The sequence below is a fragment of the Ceratotherium simum genome, chromosome 13 (genome assembly GCF_057802395.1).
Source record: "Ceratotherium simum simum isolate JZ-2026a chromosome 13, ASM5780239v1, whole genome shotgun sequence".
In the NCBI taxonomy this organism is placed as follows: Eukaryota; Metazoa; Chordata; class Mammalia; order Perissodactyla; family Rhinocerotidae; genus Ceratotherium; species Ceratotherium simum.
The window spans coordinates 55,859,364-55,877,840 of NC_141912.1; the positions used below are offsets into that span (position 1 = coordinate 55,859,364).

At 39.1% G+C, this 18,477-nt stretch overlaps 1 protein-coding gene across 3 annotated transcripts in view; it reads left to right on the top strand.

The window, feature by feature from the left end:
- Positions 1-18,477, top strand: part of BEND6 (BEN domain containing 6) — a 50,237-nt gene that overhangs the window by 21,706 nt on the left and 10,054 nt on the right. For all 3 annotated transcript variants that reach the window (XR_015554165.1, XM_087438758.1, XM_014782587.2), the window contains exon 3: positions 4,343-4,520. Coding sequence is in view for 2 of the 3 variants with exons in the window: in XM_087438758.1 (XP_087294884.1) it covers positions 4,343-4,520 (178 nt within the window). In the remaining variant the exon portion in view is untranslated. The remainder of the gene's footprint in view (positions 1-4,342; positions 4,521-18,477) is intronic.

Below are 18,477 nucleotides of genomic sequence, written 5' to 3' on the forward strand. Positions count from 1 at the left end.
TAACCAGTCTCCTATGACAGATATGGCTTGTTTCCAATCCTCTTCTTCTTTTTTTTTTTTTTTTTTTTTTGTGAAGAGGACCAGCCCTGTGCTAACATCTGCCAATCTTCCTCTTTTTTGCTGAGGAAGACTGGCCCTGGGCTAACATCCGTGCCCATCTTCCTCCACTTTATATGGGACGCCGCCACAGCATGGCTTGACAAGCAGTGTGTCGGTGTGCGCCCAGGATCCGAACCGGCGAACCCTGGGCCGCCACAGCGGAGCACACACGCTTAACAGCTTGCACCACCGGCCGGCCCCCAATCTTCTTCTTTTTACAGATCACACTGCACTGTACAACTTTATGGAGACATCATTTAGTAGTATGTTGGTATCATAATATACACCTCAATCTGTTTCTGATTTTTCTGTCAGCACTGTTTTGACATCTATCTATATTGCTATTATACATCTGATCCATTGTGTCTAACTACTGCATAGCACCATATTTTATTATCCTCTCCTCCAGTGATGAACACCAGCATCTTGCTACTACAAATCATGACAAAATAAATATTCTCATGCATGTCCTTTTAAGACACAGTGTGAGAATTTCCCTGGAATAAACACATAGGAGGGTAATTTATGGCTTATAAGTTATATGTTTATTTCTAGTTCATTTGACTAAATACTATAAGATTGCTTTCCAGAATGTCCACATCAGTCTACCTGCCCAGCAGCAGTGCAGGAATGGTTCCTATATTTGTACTTCCCTACCAATGCTTAGCATTTATATCCGTATTTCATATTTTCAGCAATTGATGGGAGAAAATGATATCTTGCTTCAATTTGCTGGTGCAGGTTTGGGGGGCCCAGTGATTCCTAGAGGGGTAAAATAGTCACGTGCTCTTGCAGGCCAGTATTGATTTCTTTAGCAATTTGTTTTCCTCAAAAACGTAATAGCTTTCCAAATTGTTTATTTCTCTTTGGTTCCATTGCAAGTAACTACAGCCAGCGATCTTATTTGGTCATAAAGAAGCCTGACAACTCTTCTCTTTTATTGTGGCATCTGTGCTCAGCCTCTTTTCTCTCCAACTTATGGCAGTTACCTAGTGGCCGTATGAAACAAAAAGCTTGAAGGCAACACACTGAATCTGACGCTTACTACTGGGACCCATCTCAATATCCAGCAGAGAACACTTAAAGAGAAGCTCTTGAGAAAGCCTGGAGGTCACAGTCTTACCTCCTGCTATTTAGATGTAGAAGTACATAATTGGCTTTTTCAAACCTTGAAGATTTAACATTACTGGACTCTCAGTCAACTTAGATTGCAGGCTGCATTCTAAATGCAGATGGAAAGAGAAAACCTTCCATCTCTGCAAACTGGCTAGCACCGACAAGCAGTTGCTGATACACACCAACATTCTTTCTTTTTCCAGGCTCAGTAAGCACATGGTCTGCCTTCCATCTGACAGTTTTACCAAATGTGTCACCAAGAGCTAACAGGAGTCAGTCAGTGGCTTTCCAGCATGTCGTACCTGTGGTCTTTCTGCCCACAACCTGTCCTCTAAGTAACTCAAACAAATGTCAAGTTTGGGAGATCCTGCTTCTGGGTGCCAAAATCTGCATTAGTTATCATGTATGTTGCAAAAGCTGTAACAAAGACCCAGTATAACAGTGGATTAGATAAGATGGAAGTTTATTTCCCTTTCACATAATAGCAAGAGCAGTCCAGGGTTGCAATGGCAGCCCGTCAAAGTTGAGGATCTCTCTTATCTTGTTGATCTACCTTCCTCAACATACAGCCTCTATCTCTGGGTCTAAGGTGACTAATCCAGCTCCCCCCATCGGGCCTTCTTCTCTGCCAACAGAAAAAGGAGAATACGGGCAGGAGAAGGCATGCCCATTCCTTTTAAGATCATGATCCAGTAGTGGTACACATGGCTTGTACTCATATTTTATTGGCAGAAACTTAGTCACATAGCCACGCTGAGCTGCAAGGGAGTCTGGGAAATGTAATCTTTAGCTGACAGCTACCTGCCCAGCTAAAATCTATTACTGCAGAAGAATGGGAGAACAAATACCTGCAGATAGCCAGCAGTCACTGCACTGCCCATTTTTCTATTGGGTTCTTATCTTTTCTGTTGGGTGTCTTAGTCTATTCTGGGGGGTTTTCTATTCTATTCTTATTGATTTGCACAAATACCTTATCTATTTTAGAAATTAGTCTTGTGGTTTTAGATTTTGCAAATATCTTCTCCCAATCTGGTATTTGTCTGTTAACTTTATGTCTTCCATTGATGCTTACAAATGGATTAGCTTTTGCTTGATTTCATTTATTTCTTGTAGAAGTTGTTAAAAGTGGCAAGAACTAGACCATACATTCTAATTTCTTCCCAATTACTCTCCATAGAACTATGATCTCAATAGGCATTCTTCAGTTTTTTAAAAAAAATCCTTCATTTCTATTTAATCAAATCCATCATTTTTTTCTTTACAGTTTACATATTTAATGTGAATACATTAGTTACTTGGCCACATATGATAATAATTTTCATTACCATTATGTATATTATATATTTCACATACACACATAGATATAATAATGAAATGTACACACTGATACATATATTTTTATGTTTATAAAATAAGGAGTGAGGTTGAATATATACATTACAAATCATATAAAAATGTAATTGTATTTTCTACAACAGATCTCATCTGGCTTTCAATTCTCCATCCCTGCTTGATAAGAAAAAAAAAAAAAGCTTAACCTTGTCCATTCACAGTGAACTACAGTTAGAGCGTCCTAGTTTTTAAAAGTCCCTTTGAGCTATCAGTGTAATTTCAGTCACTTCAGGATTTAAGCCTCAGTGGATGCTTGATTCTTATCCTCCCCACTTTCATTTTTTTCCTGGCAAGTGCTCCAGGTTTTCAGGAGTCTTACATAGCCTTCCAGCCTCTGGGGAGGGATAGCTGGTCTTCTGCTGAGGTTCTGACTTTCCTGCCTGGTTGCTAGGTGTCCAGTAGTGTCACTGTTGAGGTACTGCCCATCCTTCCAGGTCCTTTGGGAGTTCTGTGGGCAGCAGCTGCTAGAGTTTGCCACCCTACACCCACTGCCATCTTCTATACAGTTCTGGCACCCCGTGGCCTCTCTGTCTACATACTAAACTATTTCTGTTTCCCCCGTTCCCTCAGCACTTACCTATTTCCTGACCAGGACACAGGGACCACTTGGATTCTCTAAGTGCTTTGCATGAGCTCTGGGGGGTCTTGATGCTGTTTCCAGTCCATTTGTCTAGACAACAATTTTGGCCATTTCTGAGCTATCGCCCAGAGAGGCACCATGTTGCCCTGATGTTATGCTGGACGTGGGGCCTCGTTAGGGAGTTTATAATGCACTGAGAAGCAAGGAGCCAGCCCTGCTCCTCTGGGATTGCCCTTCATTTCTCTGGATGTTTCTATCATGTACCCCTAACCCTGTAGTCCGTCTCCCTTCCTCCCAAAGGGCTGGGGCAGGAAGAACAAAGACACTTAAGCCTTATTTCCTGCCATTCCATTTCCTCATTCCCCAGGCTCCTCCTCCTGGCACCAGAATGTCTTTTCCCTCCTGTGCAGCAGGATCTGTCTTTATGTCTTGTCTTTATCTCTTCTACTCTAAGGTTTATTTTTAAAAACTTTATACTTCAGGGTTCTAGGTTTAGATCTTTATAAATTCCTTTCTATGCTCTAATTATCCAGATTTGGATTTATATATACATATAAAGGCCAGCTTGTTAATTTGAGAAAATTCTTTTCTGTCTCAACACAGCCTGGATTTTACATCTCAAACGCATACATTTTCAGACTATTGTCTTGTCATTGACCTTAAAAACTATTTTTTAAAACTAAAAGGTAAACATGAATGCTTTGTTCTAGGTTAATCTTCTCTCTACTTTCTCTCGTGCAATAAACCCTAAAATTGGCCTCATGGCTTAGTCTCAACAGAGAGGCTGTGAATGAGGAGTCAGGGGAGAAATGGAAAGTGGGGATGATTTACAAAGATTTGAATGGTGGATTGGTTGATTCTACTCTCTTATACTATCTTCCTTTGTATTTTTCACTGTAGCTAGGAGAAAGTCAGAATCCTGATTTCCGCTTCGCGAGAGACACTGATGTCTCCCTTATTCTGAGTTCCCCTGGATAGCGGAAGACAAAGCTGGGGCTAGATCACTAGTTGGGCCCGGCTCCTCTCCTGGAGCAGGAAGTGCCTAGGAGAGCAGGAATTTGTGGGTCTGATTCAGTCCCTTCAGCATACAGAACATGGGGTAAACCATTAAAGTCGCTTTGAAGCTTCTTTTGTTGTGCCTGCCTTGTATTTTAGAGAGACCCATTTTCGGGAAATGCCTTTCTGCCCGGTGAGAGCTCCAGTGAGGATGAAGAGCCTTTAACAGAATTGTCAAAGGAGGAATTGTGCACGAAAATAAAAAGCCTGAAACAAAAACTAACAAACACCAGGAAAGAAAACAGCCGACTTCGACAGTCTTTGGTCATGCTTCAAGGTAAACTTTGAGAAAACTGACATTTTTAGATGAAAGGGAAAATGCATGATGAGTGAAAAATATTGCAAATCAGCTGTCAAAAATGAAAAAGGAAATCAGCACCTTAGAGAAAAAATTAAAAAATCACATTTTAAGAAAGTCTATGATTACATAATTTAATACAGAAGCACTCTGTTGAAGCCTCTAGTTTATTGCTTAGAAAATTTTAGATTCTTCCTACAAAATACCAAATGTTGTATTCACTTAATAATGTTCAATGGATATTTATTGAGCATTTAATATAGGTCACTCCCTGTGCTAGGCTCTAGAGAGAAAAGATTAGTGAAACAGAACAAAGACATTAAGGTGTTCATGATGTGCTTATCTCATTCCGCTGCTAGGGAAAGCACTGGAAAATGGGACCTGTTGTGATCCAGTATAGAACCACCAGAATTAAAGATTGCATATATTAAATTTTAGTTTTGGGGTTGAGAGGAGTAGTGGTTTGGGAAAATAATCACATTCCATTGAAGACTTACAAAGGAGAAAGATCAGCCTAAGCAAATTAAAAACCACTTGGCATAATGCCTTTTTGTAGGATCCTATATTATGTTTAAGTGTTTATTTTTCAAAAGTTATGTTTTCCATTTGTAGTTAAGCACATGCACTATTTCATACAGCTGAATACTTGGCAATTATTTCCTGTGTTGTGCAGCATTCTGTTGTAAGACAGTAAATATGCAGAACATTTTGACAATAAATCTCTCTGGCTGCTGTGTACAGCATGAATACAAGTGACACAAGAAAGAAAGCTGGGAAGAACCACTTTTGAAAGGTACTGCAGTCATCCAGACTAATGTGATGGCAGCCTAGCCTAGGGCTATGGCTATGGAAAGAAAGGACAGTTCCACGATATTGCTGGAAGCAGAAATGATAGGAGACAGATAGAACATGGTGAGAGATAGATTGACAGAGAAATGGCTGACATGCTTTCCTAAGAATATTTATTCAAGTGAAGGCTTCATAGTTTTAAGTAGAAACAGCCACATGTGAATGGAAATAAGATGTTTATTCCATCAACAATCCATTTTCTCTTTATTTTTTCCACTTTTTTTTTTTTTTGGTGAGGAAGATTTGCCCTGAGCTAGCATCCATTGCCAATCTTCTTCTTTTTTTGCTTGAGGAAGACTAGCACTGAGCTAACATCTGTGCCAATATCCTCTACTTTATGTATGGGTCGCTGCCTCACCCATGGCTGATGGGTGATGTAGGTCCGTGCCCAGGATTTGAACCCACGAACCCGGGCCACTGAAGCAGAGTGTGCCAAACTCTTAACCACTACACCCCGGGGCTGGCCCCATATTTTTTCCACTTTAAATATTGCATTTTTATGATTGATGGTTTTTCCTGGTGAGGTTTTTGTGATTTTCAAAGAACAGATAATTCTCATTTATATATAATCTGTTCCAGAACTTAGAGTAAGACAAAAAGCTAGTTTATAAAGTTAGCATAAATTGCCTGTTAAAGTATTGATTTTGAAGTTACAGACCTTGGTTTGAATCCCAATTCTGCTTACTAGCTATATACCTTTGGCCATGTCACTTTACTGTGCCCTCAGCCCCAGCCTCAATTTCCTCATCTATAAAATGGGGACAATCTATCATGTCCTTGTTGCTATGGGGATTAAATGAGATCACTGGAAGAAATGCTTTACCCAGCGTCTGGTACATGACCAGTGCTCAGTAATGGTAGTTATTATTATTGTCTCTGTTTCATTGACACCTGAAAAAGAAAATTATTAGACCAATTTTTGTTATAAATTTAGATGAGGAAATCCTAAATGAAAGAGTAGAAAATTAGTTTCAATAGTATATGAAAAGAATCACTTACTATGACCAGTTTCTTCTCTCTCCCACACTGCTGGATTGCCATTTCATTTTCTCCTCTCTCTGCCAACTTCCCACACCTCCTCCCATAACCTTACCTCAGTTGATGACTTTGCTTCCTACTTCACTGAGAAATTGGAGAATGAGAAGAGACTGTCATCTCCGTGCACCTGTGCTGTATGCCCCTCTCCTGTCACTCATGACCGGAGAATGACCTATCCTCTTGTCTAGCCCAAAGGCAGTAAATATCTCCAGCTCTGCATCAGATCCCATCCTCTTTCGCCTAATCAAGGACTTAGCTCCAGAGATTCTGTCCCCCCACCCCCGCAAGATCAATTTTCCTTCTCTAATGCATTATTCCCATTAGCATCAGACATACTATTATTTCTCCCATTTAAAAAAAAAAAAAAACTCTTTCAGGCCATTTGCTTTTCTGCCCTCCACCCTATTTCTCTCCTTCCCTTTATAGGAAAACTCCTTAAATGACTTGACTGTACACACTGTGTTCCATTGTTCCCCTTTTATTCTCTCTCGGTCCTACTTCAGTTAGGCCCTTATTATCCCATTGTAACTTCTCTTCTCATGACCACTAATAACCTCTGTATATTAGTTTGCTAGGGCTGCAGTGACAAAGTACCACAGATTGGGTGGTTTAAACAACAGAAATTTATTATCTCTCAGTTCTGGAGGCTAGAATTCCAAAATCAAGGTGTCAGCAGGGCCATGCTCCCTCTGAAGGCGCTAGGGAAGGCCTCTCTCTTAGCTTCTGATTGTTCCTCGACTTGAGGCAGCTAAACGCCAATCTGCACGTGGCATTCTCCCTGTGTGCTTGTCTCTCTGTGTCCAAACTTCCTCCTTTTTTTTTTTTTTTTTTAAGAGGGAGGGAAAGCATTTTTTTGGGATTAAAGAATTGCAGTTCAGGGAGCACAGATTTAGGTAGAAACCCAAACAGCATCCCGCTCGGGAGTAAAAGTCAGGAGCTTTTAAAGGCCAAGAAGGGAGGTCGTATTACAAAGAATTTTAATTGGAGTTGGAGGCAGAGAGCTAGTTTTGGCTAAACATTGATTGACTATTGCAAACTTCCTCGTTGTTATATGGACACCAGTCATGTTGGATTAGAATCCACCCTAAAGATCTCATTTTAACTTGATTACATCTGTAAAGACCCTATTTCCAAATAAGGAAATTCTGAGGTACAGGGGGTTAGGACTCCAACATATCTTTTTGGAGGGACACAATTCAACTCAGAGCATTCCATATTGCTAACCCCAAAGGTCATTTCTCAATGGTCATCTTAAATGCCCTGTTACCAACATTTGACACATCTGGCTATCTCTCCCTCTTTGAAAAGTTTCTCCATTTGGCCTCTAGGGCACCGCATTCACTGGTTTTCCTCCTACACTGCTGATCTTTCCATCTCAGTCTATTTGGCTGATTCATTTCATCATCTTAACCTCTAAATATTTGGTGATGCCCCAGGCTCAGTCCTTGGACTTCTTTCCTTTCTATCTGCATTCACTCCAGAGGTGATTACACCTAATTATATGGTGTTAAATCCATCAATAAGCTATGACTCTCAGATTTATATCTTCAGCCTGGACTTCTCCCTTTAACTCCAGACTCGTTGTCCAACTGTGTACCTGACGTGGCTGATAGGCATCTCAGACTAACATGTCCCAAACCACATTCCTGACCTCTCCCTCAACCTTTTCTCTCTTCTTCATCTTGGTTAACGCTAACTTCATTGTTCCAGTTTCTCAAACCAAAAACCATGATGTTATCTTATATTTCTATATTTCTTTTACACCCTCACTCGGTCCATTGGCAAATCCTACTGGCTTTACCTTCAAAGTATTTCTGGAATACAATCCTTTTTACCACCCCCACTACTGCCACTCTGGTCCGAGCCACCATTATCTCTCACCTAGATTATTATGGCAGCTTCCTAACTGGTGTCACTACTTCCGCTCTTGCTCCTCTGCAGTCTATTCTCAACACAGCAACAAGAATGAGACTATTAAACATAAGTCAGTTCATGTTCCTCTTCTCTTCAAAACCCTTCAGTGCATCTCCACTTCACTCAGGGTAAAACTGAAGTCATTTTTATGATCTTTGAGTCCTTACATGATCTGGCCACTTCCCCTCCACTTACCTCTCTGGCCGTATTTTCTATATGTTCTACTACTCTCTCCCTCCTTCTCTGTGACCCAGCCACACTCGACCACTTGCTTTCCCTCTGAAGACATCAGGCATGATCTTACTTCAGTGTCTTTGCACTGGCCATTCCCTCAGCCTGGAATGTTCTTCCCCCAGATAACTACTTGGTTTGCACCCTCACTTACTTCAAGTCCTTGCTCTACATTCCTCTTTTCCCTGACCTCCTCCCTCCATCTAAAATTTCAACCTCTCTCCGCCATAGTGTTTTTTATCCTCTCCCCTGCTTCGTTTCCTCTTGGCACTTACAACTCTTTACAATCTATTATGTATTTAATATTGTCTGCCCCTTCCATACACACACACTAGAATGTACCCCTAGAAACCAAGTAGTGAGGTTGGCTATTGACTGGACTTCAGGCAACAGGAAAAGTCAGGAACTGCCAACTGCAGCTACAGTATTCCTGCATGCACTTATTCACTCAGTAAATATTTATAAAATCCTACCTATATGTCAGGCACTGTTCTAAGAACCTAGAAAAATCCAGTAAAAAAAGCAGACATAGATCCTTGCTCTCATGGAGCATCCATTCTAGTGGGGCAAGACAGTCAAAAACCATGAAAAATAATAATTAAGCAAATTATCTAATGTGTTAGCCGATGATAGTGCTAGGGAAAAAACAGGGGATTTGAGGGAGAGAAAGTGTTTTACAGTTTTAAATAGCATGGGCATAGTACGTCTCCTTGTGAAGCTACAGTTGGGAACTAGGAAGATACCAGAAAGTTGAAATTTCATGTATAATCCAAATAAGAAAAAAGTATGAGAGAAGAGTACAGAGTGGTTATTTATCTTTTGCTCAGTAATGTTCCTATAATTCTTTGAACTAAGAATCAGGGCTGTTTCTCTGTTTATAAAGCCTACTAACTAAGAAAAATGGCAGAATATATATGCCACTCTAGACATTCAGAATGGCAAAGGGGTGTGTGCTATATGTGTATGTGTTAAGCACTTGAAACATATCTTGTGGGCCACAACTGACCAGCACAATAAGATGTGAAAGGAAAAAGGTTATATATCTACTGTATAGAAGGGTATTAAATTGTAATTATTTATAGAGAATGAAAGTGTACCTAAGAAACACAAAGGATCCATTGAAAACTCAGCCATAGTGACTAATGAGATTTCAGTAAAGAATCAAAAATCAATTAAGTTTTGCCCAGGTTCACTTAAATATGGCAGAAAGCTTAAGTTAAATATGTGTGAATCTCCCTCCTTTCTTGAAACCCTACAAAAAATAAACTTAAAATGTGTAAAAGCACAAGGACCAAGAAAACTCAAGACCACAGCGAAAAGGCCAATAAAATTTTAGAAGCTGAAAAGCAGATGGATGAGTGGTGACTGATTAAACACGGAGAAATTTTAAAGCTCAGGGTTTATGATGGGGGTGGGGAGGGGATAGAGGTAGAGAAATTAAAAAGAAATAAGCCAAATCACACCACAGAACTACTAAAGGTTTAGGAATTGTACCTGTGAAAGGGAGAAAACTGGAGGAGTCATTGAAACACCTACATAAAGACCATTTCGGGCCACAAAGCCACACATTCTTCCCATGTAGCCTTCAACTCCAACTCTTCACCACAGCAGAAGGTCGAGGTTTTCTCTCAGGAGAGCTGTGAACTCAGGGATGCTGGGCACAGCTGAGGGAAGGGGTGATTATTTGAGGAAATCCTTCAACAGGGAACACAGAGATCAAGACAAGCAAAGAGAAAAATAAGGCCAAAGGAAACAGACAATGAAGGGAGGAGAAAAAAGCTCCATGAAACAAGAACAAGGTAGTTTAAGAAAGGAATAGTCAAAGAACAAGGGCAAGGAGGAACCTAGACATTCAGATAAAATGTCTGGAAGTTAAAGTTGAGAAAATCTTGTAGATACTGGAACAAGAAGACAAAGCAAAGGAAGATAGAAAAGATTAGGAAAAGTAGAGAATTAGTCCAGGAAGTTGAACATCCAAAGACAAGAGGTCCTAAAAGTGAGAAGAGAGAAGAGGGAGAAGTTACAAAAAACAAATAATACAATAAATTTCTAGAACTGAAGGACACAAATTTCTAGATTACAAGATACCACCAAAAGCAAAAAGACTTGTCAAAGGCATAACATTGTGAAATTTCAGAACACCAGAAGTAAACGGAAGATCCACAAGCTTTCAGGGAGAACAAGCATGTCACATGCTAAGGACTAGGAATCAGAATGGCATTGGACTTTTCACCAGCAACACTGGAAGCTCCAAAATAATTCAGCAAGGCCTTCAAAATTCTGAAGGGAAATGACTTAAACCTTGACTTCTATACCCAGTGAAATTATCAACCAAGTCTGAGGGTATAATAATAATATTTTTACACTTACGAATTCTCAATAGTGTACTTCCCATGCTTTCTTTTTCAAAAGCTAATGGAGGATGTGCTCCTCCAAAATGAGAGAGTAAATCTGGAACGAGAAAGAAGTGGTATCCAGAAAACAGGTGGTCCCATTCTGGAGAGAGACAGGAGGAGCCACAGAATGATAGTGAAGGGATCTCCAGAGTGACAAGTGTACAGCGGCCTAGAAGCAGTTAGTCCAGATTGTGGAGGTGTACAGATGGTTCCAGAAGAGACAGCTCCAAGAAAAATATGAAGTTGATAGATGACATGATGAACCCAAAAATACTGAAAGGGGATTTTACACCTGTGGTAGGAAGTTTAGAGATGTGTGAGAGAAACAGTAAATAATAGTAATAATAATAATAATAATAATAATAATAATAATAATATGCAAACTAAAAAAATGAGATAATTATTAAGTCTAGGGAAAAAATCATGTTTTAAAGGAAAGGAATTGTGAATAGTATTTACATCACTATAATAATGTAAACACACTATTTATTGAACTAACAATTGTGTTACCACTATACTGAAATGATGGAAAAGGAGAAGAGTGTGTATATGTGTGCACGTGGGTACTATGTGTGTGTGTTTCCCTGTGGCTTGGGCAGGAGTTGAAAGAAAGAGCCACACTGTCATATTACATGGTTGAAAGTCAACAAATAACTGTATGAATCTGGAAAAAAAATCAAGAAATAGTTGTATATGCATATTATTATTTAAGACTATGAAGGTAACCACCAGAAGAAACAGGTAAATGGACTGGAAGTGATAGCCTGGGTAGTGAGTAATAGAGCAGAGGACTGCTGTTTTTCATTATAAGCCTTATGTTATTTAAAAAATAATAAATACCTGGTACATAATAGATTCCCAAAATTAGTAGCTACCATATTTTTTAAAATCAGTAATTTCCATATAGATAGAAAATTGCCAGTTATATTCCTAAAAGAAAGAAAAAAGAATCTACTCACATTAATTACAGACAACTATAAAATATCTACTAATTAACAAGAAATGTGTGGGATCTATGAAGAAAAATAAAAATTCTCAGTGGAGAAGTAAAGAATCCTAAATAAATGGAGAGATGTCACATTCATAGATGAGAAGAGAAGATCCCAATTTATCCCAAAATAATGAATTGTTTGAATGGCATCCCAATCAAATACCAATGATTGTTTTGTTTTGGTTTGTTTTTGGTAATTTTAGAATAATTATTCTAAAGTTAACCTGAAAGAATAAATAGGTAAAATCAATTAAAACATTTTGGAAAAAAATATGAAGTCATGGGGCTGGCCTGGTGGCGCAAGCGGTTAAGTGTGTGCACTCCACTGGGGCGGCCCAGGGTTCGCCGGTTCGGATCCCGGGCACGCACCTACGCACCGCTTGTCAAGCCATGCTGCAGCGGCGTCCCGTATAAAGTGGAGGAAGATGGGCACGGATGTTAGCCCAGGGCCAGTCTTCCTCAGCAAAAAAAAAAAAAGGGTGGGGGAGGATTGGCAAATGTTAGCTCAGGGCTGATCTTCCTCACACACAAAAAAAAATATGAAGTCATAACTTGTCAACATTAAATCACACAATAATTAAAAGCAACTTGCTAGTGGTAGCGTCAGCAGATCAATGGAACAGAATGCATATCCCCAAAACAGAACCTCACCGATGACAAAGAAACTATCCTAGAGGCACTGTGGCAGAGAGGTAAAGAGAATGGATTGAGAGAGGCCGAACCACCTGGGTTCAAACCCTGGCTCTGCTACCTAATCGCTGTGTAACCTTGTGCAGGTTGTTTAATCACTCTGTGCCTCAGTTTCCTCATCTCTAAAAGGAAATAATAAAAGTACTTAGTGGGTGACATGTAAAGCATTCAGAACTGAGCCTGGCAATAGCAAGTGCTGTATGAGTAGTCGCTGTTACGGTGTCACTGTCAAGAGTTACCAGGGCCAGCTTCGTGGGTGTGTGACCTGCACAGTCACATAGGGCCCTGCACTTAGAAAGCCCCCACATACTAGTTAAAGGCTCTGCCGTCACCATATTAAAATTCTTAAGAAGTTTTGAACAAGGAGTCCTGCTTGTTGGCTGCTTCTAGAACTTGCATGGGAAATGTACAAGATAAGCCTTGTCAGGAGCCTTGAACAGGAAATATAGATGAAAATCTTTTCAGACCAGAAAGCAAGGAAGTTAGCAAAGACTATATGGACGTGTCAACTAGAAGAGGTTCCCGCTGGGCAAAGATGGGCCACTTTGAGCATCAATAAGAATGATAACTGCAATAGGTTATCGTATATATTTAAATGCATGAGTTCATAATGGTATTCAAAAAAGGAAAAACTTAATGGCCATCTGAAAGAACCAACTCATTATTTTGAAAACTGGCAAATACAGACCAAAAAATCATGCATTTATCCTGCCATTATTATGTGAAATGAACCTCAGGGTAACCCAATAGTTGATGAGACGAAGTTTCCCTTTGTAGAAGAATTCTAGCTAATAAATGAAGAAGAAAATAATTAGAATATCACCATTTTTCAACCTCTTACGATGTATTGAATCTAAGCATGATCATCAGTGACTGCTAATATCACAAAAAGAGCTAATTATGCATTAAATGCCACCTGATGGAAGTTAAAACACTACCTAAATCTGATCAAGCCTTTAGATCTAACTACCAATTTACTGCAAATACAGTGAACAGGAGGATATGTTAAACATCACCTTAGGGATGCAATCAGCAAAATCCAGACTATGGAAAACCCTGCAGGACAAATGACCCAGTTTCTTCAACTAATAAGTTGCAAGGAAAAAAAACTAGAAGAGGGAGAGGAAACCTAGAGTTTGTATGAAAGAGACAGCAACTAATTGTAATGTATGGACCTTATATGGGTCCTGATTCAAACAAACTAAAAACAATCACCACAAGGAGACAATCAGATAAATTTGAACATTTACTAGGTTTTTTTTAATTTTTAATGATATTAAAGAACTATTGTTAGGTATTTCTGGCTACGACAATGGTGTTATGGTTATATTTTTTAAATTTCTTATTTTTAGAGATACATACAGAAATATTTACAGATTAAATGAGATGATGCCCGTGATTTGCTTGAAGTAATCTTGGGGATGGAGAGAAAGGGGGTAGGGGTATAGATGTAACAAGATTGGCCATGAGTTGAAACTGGGGTATGGGGTATATGGAAGTTTACTATTTTTGTTTGTGTTTAAGATTTTCCATGAAAAGTTAGAAAATATATATCCAGGCAGAAAAAAGCTTACGTATAAAAAGATGTTTAAACTATACAAAATATATGAGTGAATATATGGCTGATCTGAATTGTGAGTGACTTTCTAAGCATAAAATAAATGAGTAATATACTAAAGACTGCCACTTTAACTAAAATAAAGACTAAAAATGTGTGTATGCTTTAAAAATATCATAAAATTAAAAGATAAACGCTCTAAGAAAAATACTTGCAACTTATGACAAATAAAAGATGAAAATGCTTAGTATATAAGGGAGTTAATAGTAGCTAACACATTGTGCTTATAATACACTAGGCACTCTTATAAGCACTACAAAAACCATTTAAGTTATTATAAAATAGAAAAAGTACTAATATTCCATGGCCTTACAGATAATTCATGAAAGAATTTCAACTAATCAATAAACAAATAAATATATATTTAACTTCACAATACTCAAATAATTGCAATTTAAATTATACTAAGATTTTAACGTACCAAAATAGTGAAGATTTGTATTAATGATAAACATCTGTTGTTGATGGTGCAGTGAAATGGCTGACTTCTTACATTGCTGGTGGGTGTGTAAGTTGGAAGAATCTTTCTAGAGAGGAATTCAGCAATATTAATTGAGTCTTGAAAACAATTATACCTTTGACCCTATTATTATGCTTTCAGGAATGTATAGCATTGACATGATCAGAGATGCATATGAAGATGTATGTGCTGGGCAGCTCATAAGAGTTTTGTTTGTAATACAGAAAAATTGGAAGCAACCTAAATTCCAAAAAGAAAAAAAAAGGAGCAGTTAAATAAATTATGGAACATCAATACCTTGGAATATTAGGGAACCCTTAAAGTCGTGTTTTCAAGTGGAAGCTAACCCATCAACAGGTGAATGGATACTGTAATTGCGGGGTATCCGTACAATGAGATATTATTCAGCAATAGAAAGAAATGGATAACTGATACACACAACAAAGTAAATGAATGTCAAAACATTATGCAGATTTATATGGTGACTGACAAATAATGTACAACTGAAAACACAATGTTATAAACTATTATGACATCAATAAAAAAAATTTTTTAAAAACACTATGCAGAGCAAAAAAACAAGTCAGACAGAAAAAAGGAGACTACACTAAGTCCATTTATATGGAATTCTAGAATAGGCAAAACATATCTCTGGCTAAAGAAGTCAGATTAGTGGTCGCCTCTGAGGCAAGTCTGGAGATTGACTTAGTGGGGACATGAGACAAGTTTCTGGGAGGATGGAAATGTTCCGTATCTTGATGGGTGTGCGTTAACTGGGGATTCCTTTTGTCAAACTCATCTCCCTTACCTACTCAATTTCTGCTCAGACTTCATGTAAGATCTAGCCTTTGACTCTATGTAAATTAGACCCCAAAAGATCACATTTTCCAAGAAGACAATGAAATAGACAAAATATTCAATTTACAGCATGGCTTGACAATAGGTGTGTCAGTGCATGCCCAGGATCCAAACCGGGAGACCCCGGGCCGCCGCAGCGGAGTGCACACACTTAACCGCTTGCGCCACGGGGCCAGCCCCCTCAATTTACAGTCTTAATTGGAAAAAAGAACCATGATACCATGCTATGTATATAGTATGGTCCTAATTATGTAAAAGAAAATACATGAATGTAGATAAGATACACAGATAGAAATGACAAGAAGGATATATTCCAATGAACATGTACAACTTTGATTATTAGAAAAAACAGTAAATATTCTTGAAACTTCACTTTATACCAAATTCTCTTTTTCTCTTTACATTCTAGCTTTGGCCTTCTTGCAGTTCCTCAAATACAGAACTTGTGTCTCCTATGCCTCTGATGACCTCCTCATTCCCTCCAGCTTTTTATTTCCTGCTCAGCCTTCAGCTCTCAGATCAATCTTCACCTCCCTAGAGAAGTTCTCTGTGCCCTCCCCTCCCCTCCCCTCCCCTCCCCTCCCCTTCCCAGCCTGGGTCAAGCACATTATGCCTTTCCTTTATGGCACTTAACAATCGTAATTTTTCATTTCTTTGCATATACCTTGAGTTAGCCAAACTGCAAGGTTAAGGGCATTGTCCAATAGGTGCCAGGGCATTGTCCAATAAGTGCCAAGTCTCCCTAAGACTTCTGATACCAACTGCAAGTTTGGGGATTTTCCAAAACCACCCTCAGTTTCAATAATTTGCTGGAGAAACTCACAACTCACTGAAACCTATTATACTCATGGCTACATTTATTACAGGGGAAGAATGCAAATTAGAACCAGCCAAAGTTGGAGAGACACATAGGGGAGAGTCTGGGCAGTTCGCAACTGTGAAGCTTCTCTTGGCCTCAGGATGCATTACCCTCCTAGCATTTAAGTGTTACAATATGCCCGGAGTATTATCCATCCAGGAAGCTCACCTGAGCACCAGAGTCAAAAGGTTTTATTGAGGGTTCATTGCATAGGCATGATTGATTGATTGATTGCCCACATGGTTGAACTCAATCTCTAAATCTTTCTGGCTTTCTGGCTGTGGCCAGCTTCTGTCCTAAGACTATTGGGTGTGATTGTCCCCACCCTGAGAAACTCCTTAGCATAAACTATCAGGTGTGATATGAGGGTCTCACAATGAATAACAAAGACACTCCTTTCACTCTTGGGAAATTCCAAGGGTTTAGAGGTTACTTCCCAGGAACTGGGGCGGGGGGATGGGAGGCGTGCAGGGAGGACGCACCAGACCTCTCTTTGAGCTGGCCAAATTCTTTTTTTTTTTTTTTTAAAGATTTTATTTATTTATTTTTTCCCCCAAAGCCCCAGTAGACAGTTGTATGTCATAGCTGCACATCCTTTTAGTTGCTGTATGTGGGACACGGCCCCATCATGGCCGGAGAAGCGGTGCGTCAGTGTGCGCCCGGGATCCGAACCCGGGCCACCAGCAGCGGAGCACACGCACTTAACCGCTAAGCCACGGGGCCGGCCCTGAGCTGGCCAAAGTCTTGCTATACAGCATGGTTATGTAAATAATGCCCCCTACCCTTCTCAGTTCCAAAAGGCTTGGATCTCATCTGGTTTTGCTCCCCGTCTCATCCCTAGCACCTAACATGGTGGTTGGCAAACACTGAGAGTCTGCATAAGATAGTAATTTATAGCATGGCATTGGCAGAGTCTGAATTTGAATCTTAACTCTTCGTTTCACTGACTGGGTTGACCCTGGACAGGTTATTTAACTTCTCACTGCCTAACTGTCCTCATCTGCAAATTGGGGGCGATGATCATACCTATCTCAGTGAGTTGCAAGGAGGATTAAATGAATGACTATCAGTGAAGTTCTCAGAATAGCGCCTGGCACAGAGTAAAAGCTAGATAAATGTTTAATATTATTAAATGATCAATAAATAATTGTTGATTGAATAAGTGCCTAGCACATGAGAGGTGCTTAGTAAATATTAATTGAAAGAATATCAAATAAGATCTTCTTTAGTGGCTTTTCCTATCTTTCTATTAGTATTGTATCAGATGTATTGATTTGGACGTGTCATCAATATGCCTGATTTTCAGCTCTCAAATCAAATATTGTTCTAAAGATTATAGCTCTATAATATGCTTAAGAAAAGTACAAAAAAAGTTTCAGAGTCTTTTCGCCTCTCCAGCAAGCGGTACCCTCAACCATAGAGTGAGGGGTTGACTTAGATAGGGTCCAAGGTGTCTTCCAACGCCAACGAAATGTTATTTGTCCTTAGGAAACAAACTAGATATAACAACAGAGAAGACCATTTTACATGGAGGCATGAAACCTTTGACTGTGTAAGTTTCCATTAAAAAAAAGGAACCAAGGAACATTCGGTCGATTACCAAAATTCATCTTTAATATGTGAAAACATAGGTTTGAATTGTGGCAATGAAATTTTATTAATTTGATGGAATTCGACTCCCCCGCGAACCACACACAAAGGTCATAGAAAATTTATTTTAACCTGTGAGAAATGGTTTATTTTATCTTGTCACTTAAACTGGCCTAATGTGAGTGTCTGGAAGGTGATTGATAATAGAATCAGTGACGTCTCCAAGCAAGAGATTAAACACCTTCAAATAATACTATTAGCAATTAGAAAAAAGAAGCAACTTTTTAAAACATTCATTTTAGTTATGAAGTAATGCATATCCATTTAAATACAATAACCAAATGTTTTTAAATTGATGTATTATTATTCACCAGTTATGAAATTTTTTGTGTGTGTGTGTGAGGAAGACCAGCCCTGAGCTAACATCCGATGCCAATCCTCC